The sequence below is a fragment of the Fundulus heteroclitus genome, chromosome 6 (assembly GCF_011125445.2).
Source record: "Fundulus heteroclitus isolate FHET01 chromosome 6, MU-UCD_Fhet_4.1, whole genome shotgun sequence".
NCBI classification, from domain to species: domain Eukaryota; kingdom Metazoa; phylum Chordata; class Actinopteri; order Cyprinodontiformes; family Fundulidae; genus Fundulus; species Fundulus heteroclitus.
In genome coordinates, this window is record NC_046366.1 from 10,435,814 (window position 1) to 10,456,751 (window position 20,938).

At 41.7% G+C, this 20,938-nt stretch overlaps 3 protein-coding genes across 6 annotated transcripts; 1 reads left to right on the forward strand and 2 right to left on the reverse strand.

The window, feature by feature from the left end:
- Positions 1–2,501: 2,501 nt before the first annotated feature.
- LOC118563418 lies at positions 2,502–7,753 on the reverse strand. 4 transcript variants are annotated; one of them, XR_004931212.1, is made up of 4 exons: positions 6,991–7,753; positions 6,043–6,199; positions 5,010–5,945; positions 2,502–2,637 (listed from the first exon to the last, which is right to left on the reverse strand). XR_004931212.1 is itself a non-coding variant. In XM_036138028.1 (4 exons), exons 2-4 carry the CDS (start codon positions 6,506–6,508, stop codon positions 5,153–5,155), a joined length of 957 nt encoding a protein of 318 aa, XP_035993921.1. In that variant the 5' UTR covers positions 6,509–6,646; positions 6,991–7,753; the 3' UTR covers positions 4,586–5,152. The 4 variants fall into 4 exon arrangements, 3 of the variants coding, with proteins under 3 accessions (XP_035993921.1, XP_035993920.1, XP_035993919.1); XM_036138028.1 differs by lacking the exon at positions 2,502–2,637 and adding an exon at positions 6,502–6,646 and having other exon boundaries at positions 4,586–5,945; XM_036138027.1 differs by lacking the exon at positions 2,502–2,637 and adding an exon at positions 6,502–6,650 and having other exon boundaries at positions 4,586–5,945.
- Positions 7,754–8,848: 1,095 nt separating this feature from the next.
- Positions 8,849–10,121, forward strand: LOC118563354 (zinc finger BED domain-containing protein 1-like). Its single transcript, XM_036137762.1, has 2 exons — positions 8,849–9,234; positions 9,377–10,121. The coding sequence occupies exons 1-2, from the start codon at positions 8,849–8,851 to the stop codon at positions 10,029–10,031; spliced, it is 1,041 nt and encodes a 346-aa protein (XP_035993655.1). The 3' UTR covers positions 10,032–10,121.
- Positions 10,122–14,248: 4,127 nt separating this feature from the next.
- Positions 14,249–19,683, reverse strand: LOC118563355 ((Lyso)-N-acylphosphatidylethanolamine lipase-like; the record flags this gene model as incomplete). The annotated part of the gene is made up of 7 exons (XM_036137763.1): positions 14,249–14,869; positions 15,356–15,542; positions 15,635–15,746; positions 15,834–16,015; positions 18,908–19,196; positions 19,308–19,412; positions 19,509–19,683. Coding segments are annotated over 7 exons (1,140 nt in total), but the record flags the coding sequence as incomplete, so codon positions are not given.
- Between the last annotated feature and the right edge of the window lie 1,255 nt (positions 19,684–20,938).

A 20,938-nucleotide genomic window follows, 5' to 3' on the forward strand; every position in this document is an offset into this window, starting at 1 on the left:
CGCTGCAAATTCAAACACGGCCAATTTACACATGGAAAACAGCGGCAGGTCAGCCCTGTGGCAGTGTGTGGTTGCACATAGTCACAATACGGGGACAGCAGTACTGGTGTTTAGAGCAGTGTGCAGCAATCTGTTGGCTGCAGTTTTCAAAGCGGCTTTAAAGAAGCACTTCCACAAATAGAGAAAATTAAAGTGTCAGTTCCATTATCCCAGTATCGTTTCAGCACAAGATATTTGTACAAACCGTGAATCTTGTACAGAAACATAATTTTAAACAAAGTCAGAACATATTGGTTGTGATATGTTGGTTTTATTTTTTTTTTTTCTTATGTGAATGTTTCATCTTTTGAAGGAAAGCAGTGCTATTTTCTGAGATGTGTGTGTAAGATTCATAAAAGATCTGCTCTTGACTCAAGATTGTACTCAACATCCAAAATCCTTGATTCCTTAAAACCTTTTCTGGCCTCTTGAACAATAGCACTTGGTGTAAAATGTGAAGAAAGCTATCTTTATCCATATTATTTATCTACCTGGAAAGTTTTTGTATTGTTTTGACAGTAATAAAGATTACTAAAACTTTGATCTGACCTGGGATCCATTATTGCTCTTTAGACATGACTAATGGGTTGAAATGATGCAAGCCAAGCTTCTCACAGGAAGCAAGCATATATTCACATTCCTACATTCTGACAAATCCTCCCCCCCCCCCTTTTATTTTTTGCAGGTAAATAATATTATGAAAGGTTTACTCAGCAAGTATGTTTTTTTGTGCAGGTTTAGGCAGGTGAGATCCCATAACAGCATTTCATCATTCAGAAAGGCTGATGTCATCCAGGATACTTCACTCATTAAAAGCACATAGTTTATTTAATGTTATTAAAAAATGAATGCATCAGCAATGTAACAGTGACAAAGCTGTTCTGGGATAAACCTACAATTGTGTTTTCTTGCACATTTCAAAGGACTTGGAGAAGTTTGTATAATCCCGCTACACGCATTGATCCAGCTTCCTCCTGCAGCCAAAACTTTAGACGCTACAGTGCAAAAGTATGCATTCCTCTTGAACTTTCCCACTTTTTCTCACGTTTCTCTGTTATGCCCAGAGAACCCGAAAGTCAAGCTGCTGATTTTTAAAAGTCAATAATTCTGCTGGAGTCTGGCCAGGCTGGAGCAGAACAGGCAGGCAGGGCCGACCGCAATCAGGATTGAAACTGCTCCACAAGGCAGGGACGGCAGACAAGGCAGACAAATTAAAATGGCTTGGCAAAGGTTTGCGGTTGTGAAAACAGCCCAATAAAACAGAAGCTGATGAGGTGTCTGACGGGAAGGAAATCCAGAAAAACAAGAACATGAGAACAAACTTGACAAGGCTGAACATCTAACCCACCATGAGGCTTGCAACAGTCTGGCAGGGAATTAATGCGGAAAGCCGTTATTTAAAGGCAGGATTGCAAGGACTGAAGATAATTAGGACCGAGACAGGTGTTGCTGCTTCTGCTGATGAGCAGAGCTGAGCATGGCAGAGAGCAACCAGCCAGCCGACCCACGAATCAGAATACTGGGGGCAAACAGCGAACACAGGATAGAATCATACTAGTTACAACAAGAACATTTTATTGTGATTTTATGTGACAGGCCAACACAAAGTAATGCGTGATTGTGCTGTAGAAACAAATTAGACATGCGTTTTAAAATGTTTTACAAGTATATATTCAAAGTGTGGTTTGCATCTGTATCCAGCACCCTTTACTCTGACACATCTATAAAAAATTAAGCCAAGAAGTCCCCCCAAACAGTAAACAGAGTCCGCCTGTGTGGACTGGAGACCAAAAACCCAAACGAAACTTTTTTACCGAGATGCAAAACATACGGTGTGGTGGCAAACCGAAACTGCACATCACCGTGAACATCCATTCAGTGAAACATGGTGATGTGAGCATCATGCTGTGGGGATGCTTTTCTTCATTACAGACAGCAAAGCTGCTCAGGATTGACGATGGAGGGAGACAGGCGGTTCTGCAAACTGTTGACTGGGGGGCAGGTTACAAATGAATGCCACACATCAGATTTCTATTTGCAAAAACCTTTGAAAATCAAAATCACTTTCCTTTCTACTCTCAAATTCTAAATAGGCCATAGGCTGAAGCTCAAAATGAGGCTAGAAATAGGATTTCGCTCCACTAACCTGGGGACTACTTTTCGACAGCAGTTTTCCAATCTTAAATATGTACTCGAGCTGGGGAAAAAAGTTCTCCATGGGATTCCTGCCAGTATTTGAGAAAATGGGTGCCAAAGGTGGCAGTTTACCCAAAAAAGTGACAAATTTGGGTCTTCTACCATTTTCAAACCCTTGTAACTTTTTTATTATTCAGGCGATCGGACTCAAAATTATGATTCCTACAGACATTCATACTTACTCAGAGCTTATAAAGCGGCAATGTTCTGCGTGCTTTAAGTAAGGAGTTATTCTAAATGAAAAAATACACTTTTTAACAATTTCACAATTGCCCATAATATATCTTTATTGCACATAAAAACTGCAATTCTTTGAATTTTCAATTGAAAAACTCTAATAGCAAGATCTCCTTTTGTGTCTGGTTAACTAATAACTATGAAAAGTGGTGTGAATTTTATCACCTAGCACAGTGATTCCCAACCTGGGGTCCGCGCCCCCCTAGGGGGGGCGCCAGAGAACACAGGGGGGGCGCAGAGCTTTCTCTGCTTTGAGGTGATGAAAATTATGGTTAAAAAAAAGAAAAGGAAATTATGGTTGTGATCATAATTAAAAAATCTGCACACCCAAATCGATTTTACAATATTTATAAATTGTATTAAATATTTTGGTCCAAGGTTGAATAATTTTTGGTTCATTTTTGGTCAGTGCAACATCCAGGTCCTGCGGATAGGCAAAAACAGTACTGTTCTTGTCTACTACATGACAAAACGGGTGATTTTGAGCGTACTTTTAGTTAGTTTATTTTTCTAAACAATGCCTACGACTTGTTGTGCTCCCGGTTGCACACAGAGGCATTCCAAATCGTTGGATGTACGTTTCTGTCGTTTACCGAAGGAGGAAGGACAAAGAAAGAAATGCATATTTTCAATGAAAAGAGTGCAGGCAGACCCTCCCAATGGACTGGGGGAGCCATCATACTACGAGAGAATTTGCAGTCTACACTTCATCTCCGGTAAATACAACTTAATTCTGCTCTAGTCATTGTTCTACTTAAATAGCGGCGGAGGGGAGGTGGCGATCGCTACATGGGGCCGGGAGAAGCGGAGTCGATGCAGCAGCAGTAGCCGCTGTCTGGAGCAGCAGACAGCGGCTCCATTACGCCCCCTGTTCACCGCGCGCTAGTACGTCTGTGTTTACGTTGCAATGTCGCCCACACACCCACCCATTTTAACAAGACAAAAACACCAAAATAATCCTTTGTATATGTCGCGGTACGGAACCCTTGGCCAGCATTTCACAGACTCGCTCCGTCCCTTCAGGCTTTTGCTGTGTGGATCTGGCAATCTGATACCATCAACCATCAACTTACTCTTAAAACCATCTTGTGATACGTTATCTAAAGAAGAAAAATACGTGGAGAACTCGTCAGCGACACACTATCAACTGTAGTTAAAGTTGTAAACTTCATCAAAGCTCGCCCTTCTAATAAAATACTTTTTGCCCAGCTGTGCGAGGACGAAGCGCATCAAACACTGCTGCTACACACCGAGGTGAGGTGGTTGTCGCGTGGACTCGTGCTTGTGCGTTTTATTGAGCTACAAGAAAAATAAAAGAATTCATCCAAGATCACAATCGGCCACTCTTTGAACAACTGACTGACGCGTTTTGGATCAAAGCGGCTTATCTGGCAGACACATTCCCTTTGTTCAATGAAACAAACAAACGGATGCAGGGGCCAGAATCGAACATCATGCTTTGCAAAAACGCCCTGGACGCTTTTGTGCGCAAACTGGAATACAGAGTCACTAAAATGTCAAAGGGGGACTTGCAGCATTTCCCGCTGCTGCTGAAACAGTCTGGTGGCGCCGTGCGTGCGTCTTTGCGCACGGAGTTTACGCGGCACATGAACCTTCTCCGCGATGAGATTCAGAGCCGCTTTGCCGACATGGACCAGTATTTATCCAGAGAATCGTGGGTGTTGGAACCCTACGTTTCCACCCTGAAGGACATAGAATACATCGGCTGTGAAGATGAGCTTTGTGACCTTCAAGCTGATTCCGTGTCCAAAAGATATTTCCAGGAAAACGGATTTAAAAAGTTCTGGATTGCCAAAAGACACGCTGTAGCTCCCACACTGGCCAAACACGCAACAACCAGGGTTATTCTCCCATTTAGCACTACATGCCTGTCTGAAGCAGCTTTCAGCGCGCTATTAAGAATAAAAACTAAAGTCAGAAACAGACTCGATGTTCACTAGGACTTTAGACTGGCTATCACAACAATCAAACCTGACATCGCATCTCTGGTCAAAAATATGCAAGCTAAAGGTACCCATTAGTAACTGAACAAATAAGAAGTAAAAAAAGTTGTAAGTTTAGTATTGGTTTCTGAAACTGTTGTATAATTTTATTTTTTAAGCCAGTAGTTGAGTGTGTATAATCACATGGGACTGTTTTTTTTTTTTTTTTTTTTAGTTTATACTTTATGCATGTTTGTAAATTAGAACTGGAAAATATATTGAAAATGTGGACATGCTCATGAAAGTTAAGCTTAGGTTTGAAGTTTATATGTTAGCTCTCTTTTTTGGAGTTTGTAGTTAATTTCTGTGCACTGTACACCCGTTGACATAAAAAATACATTATTAATCAAAAATAATAACAAAATGACATAGCTGCCATTTATTCTTTATTTTTCAAATAAATAAATGTTCATTACAAATCACTTTAATCTTTTGATACGTTTGTGCGGGCCTGTGTAAGGCTTGGGGGTGCTTGGCTTGTCTTGGACTTCAGCAGGGGGGGGCTTTAAGAAATAAAGGTTGGGAACCACTGACCTAGCAGACCAGTTACAATATTGGAAGCAAAATTTTACACAGCTAAAATTTGAACAGTGAAAACTAGGCACAAAGACATTTCTGTTTTTAAACAATGACTTTTGTTGGACCCAGCAAGAGATGTTAAACTTTTTAGGATAACTTCAGGTTGTTACGACTTCAGAATTACAATAGAAAATAGTGTGATGGGTGGTACCCTTCCCTGATGATGTTTCCTCTCCAAAATCTACATTGTCCCACACTAGAACAGTAAAGTTATTACTGGCAAACCCTTGTGGGAGATCCAAACCTCTGGACAACTGAAGCTGAGCAAGACTTGTCTCAAAACCTACAACAGATTCCCAAGATACACAGTGACCAAGTTTACTCACCATGTGTACAACCTGAAATGACCCTGTCAAGTGGTGCAGAGTTAAATCAAGTGTTAGAGATTTTGGGGTTTGATTTCTACCTTTTGAGGATAAATAAATAATATCTTGGCAGATTGACAGTAAACGAAGATCAACCTCCTCCGATACATTAACCATGTTAGATAATGTCAATTCATCACTTACACCTATGCACCAAGCAAGTAAATTATACAGTTCAATTGGCACAATCTTTCTAGCTGAGGAAATATTTAGATCCTCAGATGTAGGAGGCCAATTGGCACTCATTTTAGGGGCACTCTTAACTGCTTGTTTAAGAATTATACCTGCACTATAAATGGTTCTGGTATGGTCTCGTTGTGCTGCATATGTACGACCTTCCTGAACTGTCTCTCCACCACTCGACAAAGTCTCTTGCGATCCTGATGACTCAGTTTCAGTTGATGAACCCTTGTTGAGAAGTCCTGTAGCTTCTGTAAATACCATTTCACTCAGGTTTTTCCTCAGAGGCTTGTAGAAATTTAGTTGGGGAAAGTCTTGCCTCAGTCTTTTCTTCAGAAGATCTGATCTGTGAAAAAGTTACAAGGAATAATAAATATATGCTGATGTGAATAATATCAAAAATCTATTAATGAATCATAATTCTATTAATGAATCATAATTACCTGTAACTTCCATGACCATGGTGTTCTCGTATCATTTTCTGGAACAGGGAAGAGAGCTTTTTCATCCTGAAGATTTCCTGTTTTTTAATCAACTGTGCCCGAATTATTTTGTCACAAAATTCTGTGTACAGTGGCATACTCCCAGGCTTTTGGCATCCTGTGTGAAACAATGCAAAATACAGATTAGTTAAAATGCTTACTCAATCTTAAAATTAACAATGATAGAATATCTCATTCAATAAAATTTTATGGTTAAAATGTTTTATGTAAAACTGCATCCAAATGTTTATTTTACATTATTTACTACAATATAATTTCTCTATAAACTGGGCTTCATTTGTAAGAATAATCAACTTTCAAAAACGTTTAACCCCAGAATGTAACCCTACCATCAATATAAGGTTCACTCTCAAGTATTTGTATTTCACATATATTCTACATGAATTATCTGAAATTCACCTTTCATCACTTGTTGTAGCCACCAGAAATCTTGTATATTCTTTGTAGCACCGTTTGTGGTACCGCACTTCAATTGCGACAATCTTTTCCACGTACATCCTTGAGGATGGATTCGTCCATTTTCAGTTCAGCTGCTTTAACCAAACTCCCTAGCAAAGAGAGAGTTAAAAAAAATTCAATCATAAACCAGCTGCCAACAAATAATATAAAATACCTTTTCTCTGTTTTATGAGACTGAACTGGTAGTTGGGTGACAAATTTAAAATCTAACCATTATTTGACAAATGAATGAATTGCCTATCATCACTTCAAGTTCATAATAATGCCTTTTATTATTATTGAGGCCCTACACATAGCCTTCATACGCCTTTTTCTTAATGATATGAGCAGGCTTGGGCTGGCACCAATTACACATGCATTTTTTTTTATTACTTTTGCTTTTGGTTATGAGCCACAAACAAAGATGCAGTCTGCAAATTATCTACTCACCAGCATTTATAGTTTCTGCTTGGACCAATTTATCTTTCTTTGTCATGTGTCCTTCTTTCACAAAGCGGTCAAGCCTCTTGCAAATTATACAGATAGCAGGAAGTACATTGCCAGACCTCGATGATTTAGTCGTGGATCTCAACCGTTTTGGCGATGGTGGCCGGCTAGTCGTGGACGTGGTTGTGGAAGATTCGTGATCAGAATCAGAACCATTGTTGTCACCACCAGATAGATGCTCCCCGTTTTTCTGCTAGTTTTTCAGCACTGGCAATTCGTTTCTTATGGATGAAACGTCTATAACAAGTTGGATGAAAACCAAGTTTGTGTACCTCCAAGAAGCCAGGAAGAGTTTCGTCTGGACAAGCCAGGGTTGACGTGGAATCATCATCATTGTTATTTTTGGCGAACTCGTCATCGTGTACACATACAGCCTCCGCCAACGTGCGGTCGATTCTGTCAATTTCTAGCCACTTACGGGCACATACAACCAGCTTCTTCCAACGAACAACTGTTAGTGGCTGTGTCCGTTCTTTGTCCACCGATGATATGTGTGTGTGATGCATGTATAATCCTCATTTTTCTGGCGTTTTTTGTCTGATCCAACGGGAATAAGCTGCTCCACGGGAGAGGCCATGTTTGTTGTTGTTGTTTTCTTTTCGCTCGAAGTGCGAGAGCGTACCTGAATGACGCGCTCTGATTGGCTAACGGCTAGGCGGCTTGATTCGAGTGTAGATTAGCGGTGTGATTACGGTGTGATCAGGCTACCGATATAGTTACACTTTTAAGTAATTACTGTAAAAATACTGGCGCAAAGCGATTGGAGAACTTTTGGTTATGGGCTCAAAATTCACTTAGGATTTTATTGTAGGTGTCATTTAGTAGTCCCTAAATAGGTGGAGCGAACCTGAACGATACAGGCTTCAGCCTATGGCCTAAAAAGGTTGGTGACCACTGGGCTACAGTATATGGTGGCTGACTAACTAAATATATATTTTTTTGGCAGCTATGAGCTGGACAAAGTGAAAAGGAATTAGGGCTGTCAAAATTAACGCGTTAACGCGAGATGATTAATTTCCGGAATTAACGCAATATTTTTTTTAACGCATTAACGCAGCTCCGCCCTTTTTTACCCACAATTCAATTGTCCGACATGAGCGAGATGGAGAAATCAGAAGAACCTGTTGGACCGCTGGATGGACAATTCGAGTATAAAACAAACAAAGACGGAACAATAAATAAACATGTTGTGGTTTGCTCACACTGCAAGAAGGACTTTTCGTTTCACCGAAGCACCTCGAGCCTTAAATATCATCTTAACGCCAAGCATACATTTGTTGGGGCTTCAACTTCAGGTGTTACGCCTGGCATGCGTCAGACCACCCTCACCGAGCGCAGGGCATTAAGTAAGTCTACGTCTGAGAAGCTGAACGACAAAATTGCCAGATGGATAGCCAAGGACTGTAGACCGATTAATATTGTCGAGGACACTGGCCTCGCAGAAGTTTTGAAAGTGGCAACTTTAGACGCATTCTACAAGCCACCGTCGAGAGGCACAGTGATGACTAAAATCAACGAACTTTATGTTGCTAAAATGAAAACGAAGGAAGAGGATTTGGCTTCAGCGGAACATGTTGCTTTGACAGGAGACCACTGGACCTCCGTGAGTAACAATAATTATCTGGGTGTGACGGCGCATTACATCACTGAAACCTGGGAACTGAAGTCGTTTGCTTTAACCGTAATTAAATCAGAAGAGCGTCACTTCGCAGAGGCATGTGCTCAACAGTTTCAAACCGTGGCACACAAGTGGAAAATAGAAGGAAAAATCACAACAATAGGGACGGACAGTGCCCGTAATATGACAGCTGCGGCTAAACTGCTGCCATATGATCACATGCCCTGCATCGCTCACATGCTGCAGAGAAGCATCAACGTGAGCCTCTCCGATAGTGGATTTACAAATGTATTGGCCAAGTGTCGCAAAATTGTGGGTCACTTCAGACACAGCGCAGCCAACAGCATGGAGCTTAAAGCACAGCAAGCGGCCCTGGGACAGCAGCAGGAGCCACTGATCCAAGACGTGCCAACGCGGTGGAATTCCACGCTGGAAATGATCAAGCGCCTGAACCGCAATCATGCAGCAATTAAAGCAACCCTGGACCAACAACGCCATAAACTGGTTATGCTGACGCCACCAGAATGGGACAAACTGCAGAGACTGAGCACTCTTCTAGAGCCCTGCAGGTAAGGAATGCACATATAATGTGCAAATTGAAAATTAAATTGAACTGATCAAGCTCCTATTAAATGTTTAACTGATTTACCAGCATACCAACTGGTGTTCAAATATCTTATGTGTGTGTGTTTGTGTGTTATTTTACTGCAGGTATGTAACTGAGATTCTGGGTGGAGAGGCCTATATCTCCTGCTCAGTAGTACTGCCTGCCCTCCGCCACCTGCGTCAAGTGATGAAGGTCTCTGAAGAAGACCCTGCATATGTGGCGAGCTTTAAGACAAGCTTCATGGAAGACCTTGCCTCCCGCCAAGAAAATTCTAACAATGCATGGCTCAAGCTTGCAACGGCTCTGGATCCACGTTTTAAAGACTTGAAGAGTCTGCCCAAGAGTGAAAGGGAAGAGGTGTGGACCTCACTTGGAGGCATGCTTCATGAACATTCACCCAGAAGGTCTCTGCTGACTTCTCAAGATGGACCACCCAAGAAGAAAATTCACCTTCTACAGATGGGCTCAGATTCAGAGTCAGATGAAGAGGCGCAACCTGACAGAGACATACACAGGTACAGGGCAGAGCCAAGCATAAATATGGAGGACTGCCCCATGCAGTGGTGGGCTGCTCATTCAGGAGCACATGACAAGCTGGCGCGGCTTGCCCGCAAATATCTAGCAACTCCTGCATCCACAGTTCCTTGCGAACGACTCTTTTCAGTCGCTGGCCATATTGTTCAGAAGAAACGGTCTGCTTTACATTCAGAAAATGTTAACCAGTTAGTTTGCCTTAGCAACTGGCTAAAAGATGAATAAATAAAGGTAAAAGGACCTCATGTAATAGTTTAAAAGTGGAGTTGTTTGTTCAAAACGAAAAACGTTCCATTCACCCATCCTGTATGTGCTAAAAAAAAAAGAGCAATGGCTAAGTTGCCAAAATTGTTGAATTAAATTCTTTTTTTGGATTTGTCATTAATAAAAACTAAATGTAATACCCCCTTCTTGCTTATCTTTCTGTTTTGAAAACAGTACACAGAAAATTTTTCAATAATATTTAGGCTTGTGATTAATCGAAATTAATTCAAGAAACCTTGTGATTAATTAGATTAAAAATTTTAATCGTTTGACAGCCCTAAAAGGAATATATTAATATTTCTGAGGGAGACCAAATGAAATGTAGCTGATTTTAAAGCTGCTGCATGCCTAATCACCTTTCTTTTGCCCTTAACACCTGATTGAAAACAATGCGGTAAAATTTATTTAAATATTTTTTTCTTATAGTGTTCCCAGTTTAATTTGCTTTTGCAGGTATTAATTGAACTACAGATTTTTACAATCTAATTATTTCTAGTTTCCACACTATGTGTTTTAATGGCTCGAAAGGCCAGTTTTTACATACCTTGTGTTGGTTTAAGGAATAACTGAAACTGCGGAAAGGGTCCTTGGAAATTTGCCAAAAGTCCTCTCTGCGGTTTTACAGACATTGACCCTGACTTATGTCAATTTTTAATGAATTCTTCCTCTAACCTCCCTCCACCTCGGTAACAAACTTCATGAAGACAAGTGGTAGATTCTTACTGACAGACAGGCAAGCTAATTGAGCTGAAGGTAATTCTCTGCCGGTGCATCTTGGACATAGCAGCTCAGAGTAGGAAGCGTGGACACAGAACGCATCCACAATGAGGCCTTGAACAAACCACAGCGTCTTTAGGTGTGGAGGAAGGTTATTGTCTGTGACAGCTTGGGGCAAATGTGGAGAGGCTGATCAAGACAAACTCTAAAAGCTTGTTGGGCGTTACATGGCCAGCTGTCAGACGACAGTGAGGCAGGACTGGGACATCGCTCTTTCAAGTACACTCCAGTGAAGAGAAGTTGTGTTTTTCTGAACTATTTGGACACATGGATGATTGATATATAAGATGTGTCGATACTGAACAATTCAAGTACTATAAATCAATGATAATACACGAAGGAAAGGCCTTAAAATGTTCTGTAAGATATAATAAACTGCCAAACCTTTAACCAGCCTCCACATGTCTCCATGTCCTTTAAAAACAGCAGCGCTCCAACTGCAGGTTGCTCAAATGCGAGCCGCCACAATTGACAAATATTCCTGGATAGGTGTCGAGATGTTTTCAGAAAGAACTGAACAAAGGTCCGGTTGCCTCTGGTTTAAGCCTGTTTGCTGCTCAGGATAAAGAAAATAAAAGGCCTGGGCTGAGCCCGAGAACAGATTTTATATCTCATTGAGATGCTGGAAGTGTCTTGAAATTGGGTTATTGATGCAAGAACCCCCTTAAACACCTCACAGTAGGGCGGACTCCTCAGATCAATGCAAGGGAAGAATTTCTCTGAGATAGTAGTTATTAGGGGATAGGGTGTCCTAATGTTTCACTTCATTAAAATACACATTTGTGTGTGTAAAACACGGCAACTTTCTGTAAGGAAAAAAAAAATCCCTTTCTCTACTAGAGACCAAAACAATAAATAATGAAATTTATATGTTAACATTTCTCAATAAAGACCTGAATATTCTTTGGTTCTGTTAGGAGTCATGGAAAAGCAGAACCTAATTGCAAAGTGGGAGAATGCCAATAATAAATAAGTCAAAGTTCCTGCTTGCATCATGTGCTTTGGAATTTATAAAAAGAATCAAGACTATAGATGGAAGATGTCACACCCCAGTTAGTTTGAAAAATGTGGACTACAGACAATAATTCTCGCACTGCAAAAAGGGAACTAAAAGTAAGTAAAACTTTCTTGAAATTAGGATATACTTTTAGTTCCCTTTTTGCAGTGCGGTCATCAGCGGTCAGTACCAACAGGATGAGGACAATTTTTGAGTACTGCATCTGATGGGCACATAATCCAAAGGTATGCATGAGTATACCTTTTTGGAACATATTTGCAAAAGAAAAGATGTCTCCTAAAAAAAAGAGAGACACAATTTGTCACTTGAGGATACTCGACAGGCTGAAGTGCTGAGTTGGCGTTTTGGGATCCGCCTTGGAGAGGTTCTCTTTAAACCTGTCTGACAGATAATGCTGGGTAGCAACTTACATGTCTCCCTGTGTCCAGTTCATTTTGGTGTAACCCAGGGATCTGTTTGGGGCCTTGGTACTTTGGCTAAGTCTTCCACATTCCAAGAACGTTGGCACAACTTTCAACGCCGTTTTTCCCTTGGATGCACATGTCGAGTCTCCGGTTCGTCCCCGTTTGTGTAATCTCAGAAGTATTGCAAAATAAAGGTCAAATGTATCATGTCCTGAACTGAAGATGGTTAGTCATGCTTTTGTTCCATCACATTTAGATTATGACAACAGGCTGTATGTAATGGGGTGAAACTGTGCAGCTGTTAAATGTTTGTCTTCCATCTGGTTATATTTGTGCGGTTTTAATTTGAAATGCACTTCTTCTCCATTTCACTTCACCCTGTTCATCATCCATGAATGAGCAATACCTGATGACTTGAGTAACCAATGGGGAGTCAGCAGACCGGCAAACAAAAATCAACAACAAAAACAATGAGTGGTGGCAAGGAAAGGCATTTAAGAGGTAAAATGTGGAGCGAAAGGGAGACGCCTCTCGCCTGGGCAGGTACCAGGTCACATCAGATGACTTGTGTATCCATATGTCACCGACAGGTCCCTGGAGTCCTGTGATCGAGGACTGCTGATGGAGCCGCATACACAGCTGAAAACAAAAGCACACTGAGCCTTTTGTTCAGCGGCCCCAAGACCCTGGAACTCTCCTTCTTTTGGACTTGGGATCAGTGTTTTCTTTTAAACGGCAAAACAACACAAATTTGCATTTTCTTAATTTCTCTTGGTGTTTATGCGTATTATTTGTTCTTCGGTTGTTTTATCGATCAATTGTGAAATATGACTTACTTTATGTTCTTACAATGGCGGGTTAAAAGTCGCACCTCACATGCTTGCTGTTAAATACGTAATTTGAGTTTACTGCTACGGTGAACTGATCTACAAACTTTGCTCCTAATATGACAACATCTCCCTATGTGATTAATTAAGCCATACAAAAGTGTGATCTGTATTTTGCCCCCTTAAGTCGATAATTTGAAGAACCATTTTTTGCTAACGTTGCACCAAGTCTTGTTAGAGCAGGTCTCTACCACCTTTTTACATCTAGAGAATGAAACTTCTCCTTTCCAGCATAGCTCGAGCTTATTTCAAGTCAAATTTCAAGTCTTCCCACAGATTCTCATTTGAACTTAGGTCTGGACTTTGACTGGGCCCTTCTCAACACACGAACAGGCTTTGCTCTAAACCAGGGGTCATCAACCTTTTTGAAATGGAGAGCTACTTCCTTGGTGTTGTGTCATACGAAGGGCTACCAATACTGACCTTTGAACTAGAAGAGTCATAGTTCACCTTAACTTCCAACGCCGTGCTGCTGGAAGGTGAACCGCACCCTGCGTCTCCAGTCTTTTGCAGCCTCTAACGTCCTCCTGGATTGCCCTGTGTTTACCTTTTCCCATGTTCACATCATCTCTGACAAGCTTCCCAGTCCCTGCTAAAGAAAATAATCCCTACAGCCTGATGATCATCATGTTTCACGGTGGGGTTGGTGTGCAGTTATCTGCATATTAGGACACAGAGTTCAGTTTTGACCTCTTTTGACCACATTCCCTCCTCCATGTTTGTTGTGATCCCTCCGTGGATTATAGAACACTAAAACATGAGATTTCTTCTGGCTTTTAAAAAAAAAAAATCTTTCTTCTTGCCACACTTCCATTATTGCCACATTCACTGTGGAATTTTATTGCTCAAATGTTCACAATTGACCCTGATTAAAGTTATAGCCCAGTACAGTATTACATATATAAACTCTGTTAGCTGTGAGGACATATTTCTACTAATACAAGGTGCTTAGTTTTGTTCCTACCGCTGAAGAAACAGAACGACTAGATCCCACAACCAAATGAACTAGAACGTTAACATAAACATCGAGTACTGACCTCTACTGGTAGGGCAATGTAGTAAGTATATCACTGATTGCTGGTTTGGGAAACATTTGTTTTTCTTCCTTTTATTTATTTTTAAGGTATAAAATACAACTGAGTGATAAGGTGAAAAAGAAATAAGAGACACAGAAAGCAAGGAAAGATTACCTTGCCAGGCACATGATAAAGTGTGAATCAGTAGCCATCTGGCAGCTCACAAATAAATAAAACACGAGCATCCTAAGATAGGAATCAGCATCTCTGTGTTAACCAAAAATTCAACATTAGAACAGCTTTTAGTGCTGGACAAATACATTTGGCTAACTGTCAGTGGGAAGACATTACCAAGTAAATCATTTAATAAATAAACATGTGGGCACACTGAATAAACCATCCATCAAATATGAGAAGAACCAACATTTACGACAGTCAAAAAAGATGGCAAGATTGCATTCGGACTCATAATATATCTACAAATGCCTCAAACCAGGACAACCCAGAGTGCTCATGCACACAGGCTGCCGGGCTGAATCCACCACAATGATTTCTGCAGATAACAGCGCAGAACTTTCAGTCCATTTGCAGATTCAGAGCCATGCCGTCAGTCTACAGATTTGCATACGTTTTCCACCACCCTGTTGAAGTCGTCTGGTTGGTCAGCATACACGTGGTGTGAGGCCTCATTTATCAGCTGCAGAGAGGAAAGGTTTGGGGTGAATGGCACAAAATACACAGCTAGTTACAGACCCGCTGAGATTTAAAATTAATGAAGTTGTACGAGAAGACAGAAAGTCACACCTAAACTTTAATGTTTTAGCTTTAGAACGAAATGGCAAAGTGCCTTGCAAACATTTTAATACTGTTTGAAGCTTTATCCCCCCCCATTCTGTCTCATTGTAACCTCATAATTTGTTAATTTTTATTGGGATTTTATGCGGTAGACCAACACAACTATTAAGTCAAAGTCATACGAGATGTTCAAGCCACACTTTCAGATTTTTATTTGTGAAAAAAATATATATATTCCTTTTCACAATTATGCACTACTCTCTGTTTGATTATAAAAAAAATACTGTAAATCCCAACAAAAACGCTGAGGTTTGTGGCTGTAACATGCAAAAGCCCAATTTTGGAAGGCCCGATACATGTGCTTGTGGCTTTCTCTGCATCCACTCACCAGCACCTTGGTGTGGGCCTTGCCCCTGATCTCAGCTGCCCTGTTCCCAGATGAGCTGTCCACCCAGGACCGAGCCCCATACAGCATGGTGACAGGCATGGAGGGGGGCAGCAGATGTACCCGCTGTAGCATAGGCCTCTTAGCCCAGCCCAGTGTTTCTGACATGGCCCGGAAACCTACCTCTCCACTGGGAGAAACAGAAAAACAAAGAAGGGCGTCACTGTAAGGCATTCACTTTGCTTTAAAAAAGAAGCTGTCTAGAAATTTGTTTGACCATACCTTGGAGTCTGTGCATTACAGTGGTAAATGTACTGTGTCATAGTGTCGTCATCAAAAAGATCCTCAAATTTCCTTTTGAAATCGGGTCGGAATCTGTTCACTAAACCTGGACCTGAAAGAATGAAACACACATGGTGGGATGATGGTGGAACATTGGAGCTAACAGAGCAGAAGCAGAAACAAATTTCAACATGTTTACCCCATGGGCCTGCAGCTCTGATAACAGCCAGCGGGTTAAACAGGGAAACAACCGATGCAATGGCTTTTACCCATCGGGGAATGGAGGGTCTCTTTACCACCTCAGCGCCCTGACTCTGCTCGACCTCTGGTTTGGATCGCTCAGGGAAACCCCAGGGGTCCACCAAGATAAGGTGCGACACTCTGCGAACAGATTAAAATGAAGACATGACGTGCCTGGTACAATCAGCTTGAAAGCAGAAAAAAAGTAGTTGAGGTTAATGTGTTAAACTGAATGACCACTAGATGGAGCCAACTATAATGGCAGTTTTCCTTGGATAATCTTGTTTAAGAGATCTCAGTATTTTACAATATGGACAGAGTTTTAAAAAAATTAAAATACCCCTCCCCCCTGTTAGCCCATCCTCCCGTTTGGGTCCCCTTCGTTGGCTGGCACCTTGACCCACTGGTTGGTGGTCCTCAGTGTCCAGGGCTAGGTGTTCAGGTGTATGCTGACTCACTCCTGGCAGCCGCAGGGCCTGGGCTCCATGTTCTGTCAAGGCCCCGCTGGGGGGCGTAGGGCTTACTACTGCTCCTGAGTTATGTTAGACATTCTCTGTTGTTTGGCGTATTAGACACCCTCAGCTTCCCTGGGGTTTTAGATTTTTCTGTTCCCTGGCGTGTGTGGACGCCCTCTGGTTCCTGGCATTAGTAATTCTCTGTTTCCCTGGTGTTTTGCAAGTTCTCTGTTCCCTGGCGTGTTGGACGCCCTTTGGTTCCTGGCGTTTTAGTTATTCTCGGTTCCCTGGCGACTTGATTTCTTTGTTCCCTGGTGATTTAGATAGTTCCATTTTCCATCCGCCCCGGCATCTTCCTTACGCCCCGGAGTTTTCCCCTGGCGTTGTCGTATGCCTGTTTTTCCTCTGGCGTTTTCGTACGCCTGTTGTCCCAGGTTTTTCCCTACGCCTGTTTTCCCCTGGCTTTTCTCTACAGCCTCTGTTTGCCTGCCAGCGTAGTTTAGACGCTCTCTGTTTGTCTGCCAGCGTTTGTTAGACGCTGTCTGTTTGTCTGCCAGCGTTTATTAGAAGCCTTTTCGTTTGCCAGCGTATTAAGACGCTTTTTTTTTGTTTGTTAGCAATTTAGACGCTTTCTTGTTTGCCTATATTTTCTTCTTTATTTTGGTTCGCCCTGGTTGGGTAGTTTTTTGTTTGACCCTAGCCTGCCATCCTAGCCTCCCTCCTCCCACCCTGGTTAGATTTGTTTTGGTTTTGACTCTCCTCGCCTGTCTACTTGGTTTGCTCCTGCTAGCCGTTTGTACCCTGCCTTGGCTTATCCTTGTTTGTCTCTGCCTGTTGCTGGACGTAACCTGTCTCACCTCTGAAACTTCTAGTGGAGCTTCTGATCCTGCTGCGGTTCTGGCCTGCAAGTATTTACCCTGCCGTGCTACTGATCCAGCTGTGACTTTGGCCTACAAGCATTCACCCTGTCGTGCTGCTGGTTCTGCTGTACTCTGGCCTGCAAGCATTCACCCTGTCGTGCTGCTGATCCAGCTGTTGCTTTGGCATGCAAGTCCTCACTCTGCCGTGTTGGTGGTCCTGCTTGCCAGTTCCTGTCTCCGCTCAGTTACAGCCTGTACTCTCTCCAAGCCATCAGCTCCTGCCTTCTCCTACACCTCTGTTCCAGTCCCGGCCTGTCTCTCTGGTTTCATCATCCACCTTCCTTTCAATAAACTCTCAATTTTAGTCCCGTGTGTGTGGTGTAATCTCTGGGTTCATCCATAAACAAATCATGACAGTATCAAGGCGTTTGCTGTTTGTACCTGCAACACTTTATCGGTAGGTTTTGCTCTTCTTTTTATATCTCTCTTTGCAGGTGAAGAAGCAGACTCCGAGGATGTTATCTTGTTCTCTCTTTATCTTCTCCTCTATTTTTGTCACCCTTTTAACATTTTGATCCATCTTTTTCTCTTCCTCTCTTTTTCTCTTTCCTTTCTGTTTGTGTGCTCATTAAAAATAATCCCAAAATATCTAATAAAGTTTTTGACATTTATAGCAAGCAGATCACAATGGTGAAAGCAGTAATGCTCCACTTATGAAAGTAAAATCTGTTTGGCTCTCTTTGGCATTAAGACAGCAATTCTTAATTCTATGCTGCCAGAGAGGCCACGTAAAAAAAGAAAAAAAAAGTCTGGGAAGATATTAGCGTGGCAATCTTAGTCACTTGACTTGAACTCTATAAAAATACATCTGGTGGGATATAAGAAGGGTTGCTGAAGCATATAAACTTTTAAACGACATAGGCAAACTGGAGACCTTTGCCCTTTTAGAGTGGACCAAGATTCCTAAGATTCCTCGGCTATCTGACTATGAATCATGTTTGCAGCAGGTTGGAAGAGTAAAGACTGTTTCACTAAATACTAAAGATGGTTTTCATGAGGCAGTTAAATAATGTTGAGACAACAGTAGTCATTAAAAGTTAATGTGTTTAAATTGGTGAAACCTTGTATAATAGTAGCTGTATTGAAATTTTCTAACTGTGGTTGATGTGGTAGTTTGTACTTTTTGCAATAAATGTAATTCACAGGGGTAGTTTAATCAGTTTAGTAGTAACTACAGGCGTAGTGGTGCACAGTAAGCAGGGTGACAAGTGGGGTATAACCTATTCAAAGTTTATGTTGAAGAACATGTGTAAAGAGTGACATATTGGGAGTCAGCAAGTCTCCATAGCTCTGTGTCCTACTATCACAAACGAAAAATTTGTGGAGTTTACTAGGACTTTAAAAGGAATGGCGTTCTTAGAACCAACACAGTAATGCTTCACCAGACGTAAATCAACCTTCCTTCGTGGCTGTCTCAGAGGACTGATCACAGGTTCCTCTCTCTGTAAGCTTTGACCTTGTGAAATATTATTTGAGAGGCCTAAGGACGGCCCTATTGCCAAATGGGCTGTTACAGAGTATTGACAAGGTTACTAATTATTGTGTGGAACAATGATTTTGTTAAATTATCTTCCTAAGTATAACTTTAATTTAATTAAGGACTGTTTACATTTGTCTATGAACTGAATCTCATGAAAAAGAGGGTTATGGATGATTACCTGGAAGGATGTTGAATTGCGTACGAAGTAGCCAGATAGCCCCCCAAACTGTGTCCAAGCAGGATCATGGTCTCCAGACCAACAGCCTGCCTCCACTGTTCAATGGAGTTCACAAACTGCTCCTCTGCCTTGGCAGCATCTGAGGGGAAGTGAGGCCTCGAACTCCTGCCAAAACCCAAAAGGTCAAAGGCGTAGACGGTCCGCGAGCGGCTCAGTGCGTCTAAGTTCCTGATCCACAGCCCAACCCCTCCTCCAAAGCCGTGAACCATCACCAGGGGAGTCTTGGGTGCTGGGGGAAACAGGAACAGGAAGACATCTATCGTCTGAGAGCTGTCTTTAAATGTAAACTCTTAAGCTCCATGGTTTCACAGCCTAGTTCCTTACTGGAAAGACTCAGTACCTTGTTCTGCAGATTTGGGAGTCCCTTTGTTGGTAAGAGACAAGGTCCATATTCGGTCCTGGTTTTGAAGGGTCACAAACCTGGCCCATAAATCATTCTTAATACCTGTTGAGAGCAGCAATGAAGCAATAAGCTATGTTTTCTAATCAATACTTGCGGTTACATAATCAAACAGCACACTGTTAGTCAACACAGTCTTACAAGCAAGAATCTTAGACTCTGTAGTCTTCAACAGGGACATGGAGGTCGGACGCCAGGAGGGCAACCAGCTCCAGATGGAACTTGACCTAATCAAAGTGAAGTGAAGAGACAAGCATGTAAAGAATGAAGAGATTGCAGATAGCACAGGAAGTATAATAGCAATGCCACGAGCACAAGTCCAGTGTTAGAGCCAGCATAGTCTTCGCTATCAATATTTGCATAGTGTGCACACACACTGAGAGAGAGTGAGTGAGTGAGAGTGAGAGAGTCACATTTCAAAGCCATCATGCTGTAAGTCACTATAAGTCACACACCCATAGCAATGACAAATTATTAAATACATGGCTTTGCAAAAGTCTTCATACCTACTCTTTGAACTGTTTCATGTTCTTGATGTGTTTTACAGATTTTTATATGATGGACCACCAAAAATTTTATAGTTCACTTAAATTTTTTTTGAAATTTTAAAATATCTCACACAAAAAAAAGAAGAAAAAACTGTCAAGTGAGGCCTGGGTTTGTACTCAACACCCCGTTACTCTGATAGCCCATATAAAATCCAGTGCATCCAACTGCAAGTGAACAGAATCCGCCTGTCTCTAAATTGGTCCCGGTATTATACCCAGCTGTTTGTGAAGGCCTCAAAGGTTTGTCAGAGAACACTGGTCAACAAACAGCATCATGAAGACAAGGACCAGGGAGAAAGTTCAAGCAAAGGCGGGTTTTGTGGAGGGGTCAGTTAGTAGTTGTCCTTTGGCGATAGCCTTGCAACTAAGCCTTGGATCTCTGATTTTTGCTCCACGAATGACCTGTCAGGTGTTCAAACAGGTTGGAGGCTTTTATTTTCAGAGGATGGAACGCACAGAGATCTGTGAGCTGTCCAAAGCTAAGGGAATAGGTTTATAACCTTCCTCTGAAAAATGCCAATAAGAGATGCACTGTTCGAACGAAACCCATATGAGGAGTAGACTGTCCCGTTTGGTACAAGCCGTGTAGGGGACACAGCAAACATATCTGACAATATGAGACCCAAATTGGAACCTTTTAGCCTAACACACACATCACCATGAACACACCATTCCCATTGTAAAGCAAGGTGGTCGCAGCAATATACTGTGGGGATATTTCTCTTCAGCTGCGACGGGGGAGCTGGGCAGAATTGATGGGAAGATGTATGGTGAACAGCACACAGGGCAATCTGGGAAGAATACCTATTAGAGGCTACAGCAGAGTTGATCACGGGGTGGAGGTTTACCTTCTGACCGGACAAAGTTTTTTTTCTTGCGCGCATTTCTGAAAACTTTCTATATTTTTTTACCCATTCCACTACATAATCATGTAATACTTTTTGTTAATCTTTCACATAAAGCAAACATATGTGCACATCCCAAAAAGTCTATTTCTAATTATTAGCATTTCATAACAAGGCA

Bases quoted from the DNA above. Each gene is read 5' to 3' on its own strand.
- LOC118563418 (XM_036138026.1), bottom strand. From the start codon at position 7,036: ATGACAAAGAAAGATAAATTGGTCCAAGCAGAAACTATAAATGCTG. The intron at 6,200-6,990 runs GTGAGTAGATAA...TGTTTCACACAG, and splicing joins AGCAGAAACTATAAATGCTG to GATGCCAAAAGCCTGGGAGT. The intron at 5,946-6,042 runs GTAATTATGATT...ACTTTTTCACAG, and splicing joins CATGGTCATGGAAGTTACAG to ATCAGATCTTCTGAAGAAAA.
- LOC118563354 (XM_036137762.1), top strand. From the start codon at position 8,849: ATGACAGCTGCGGCTAAACTGCTGCCATATGATCACATGCCCTGCATC. The intron at 9,235-9,376 runs GTAAGGAATGCA...ATTTTACTGCAG, and splicing joins ACTCTTCTAGAGCCCTGCAG to GTATGTAACTGAGATTCTGG.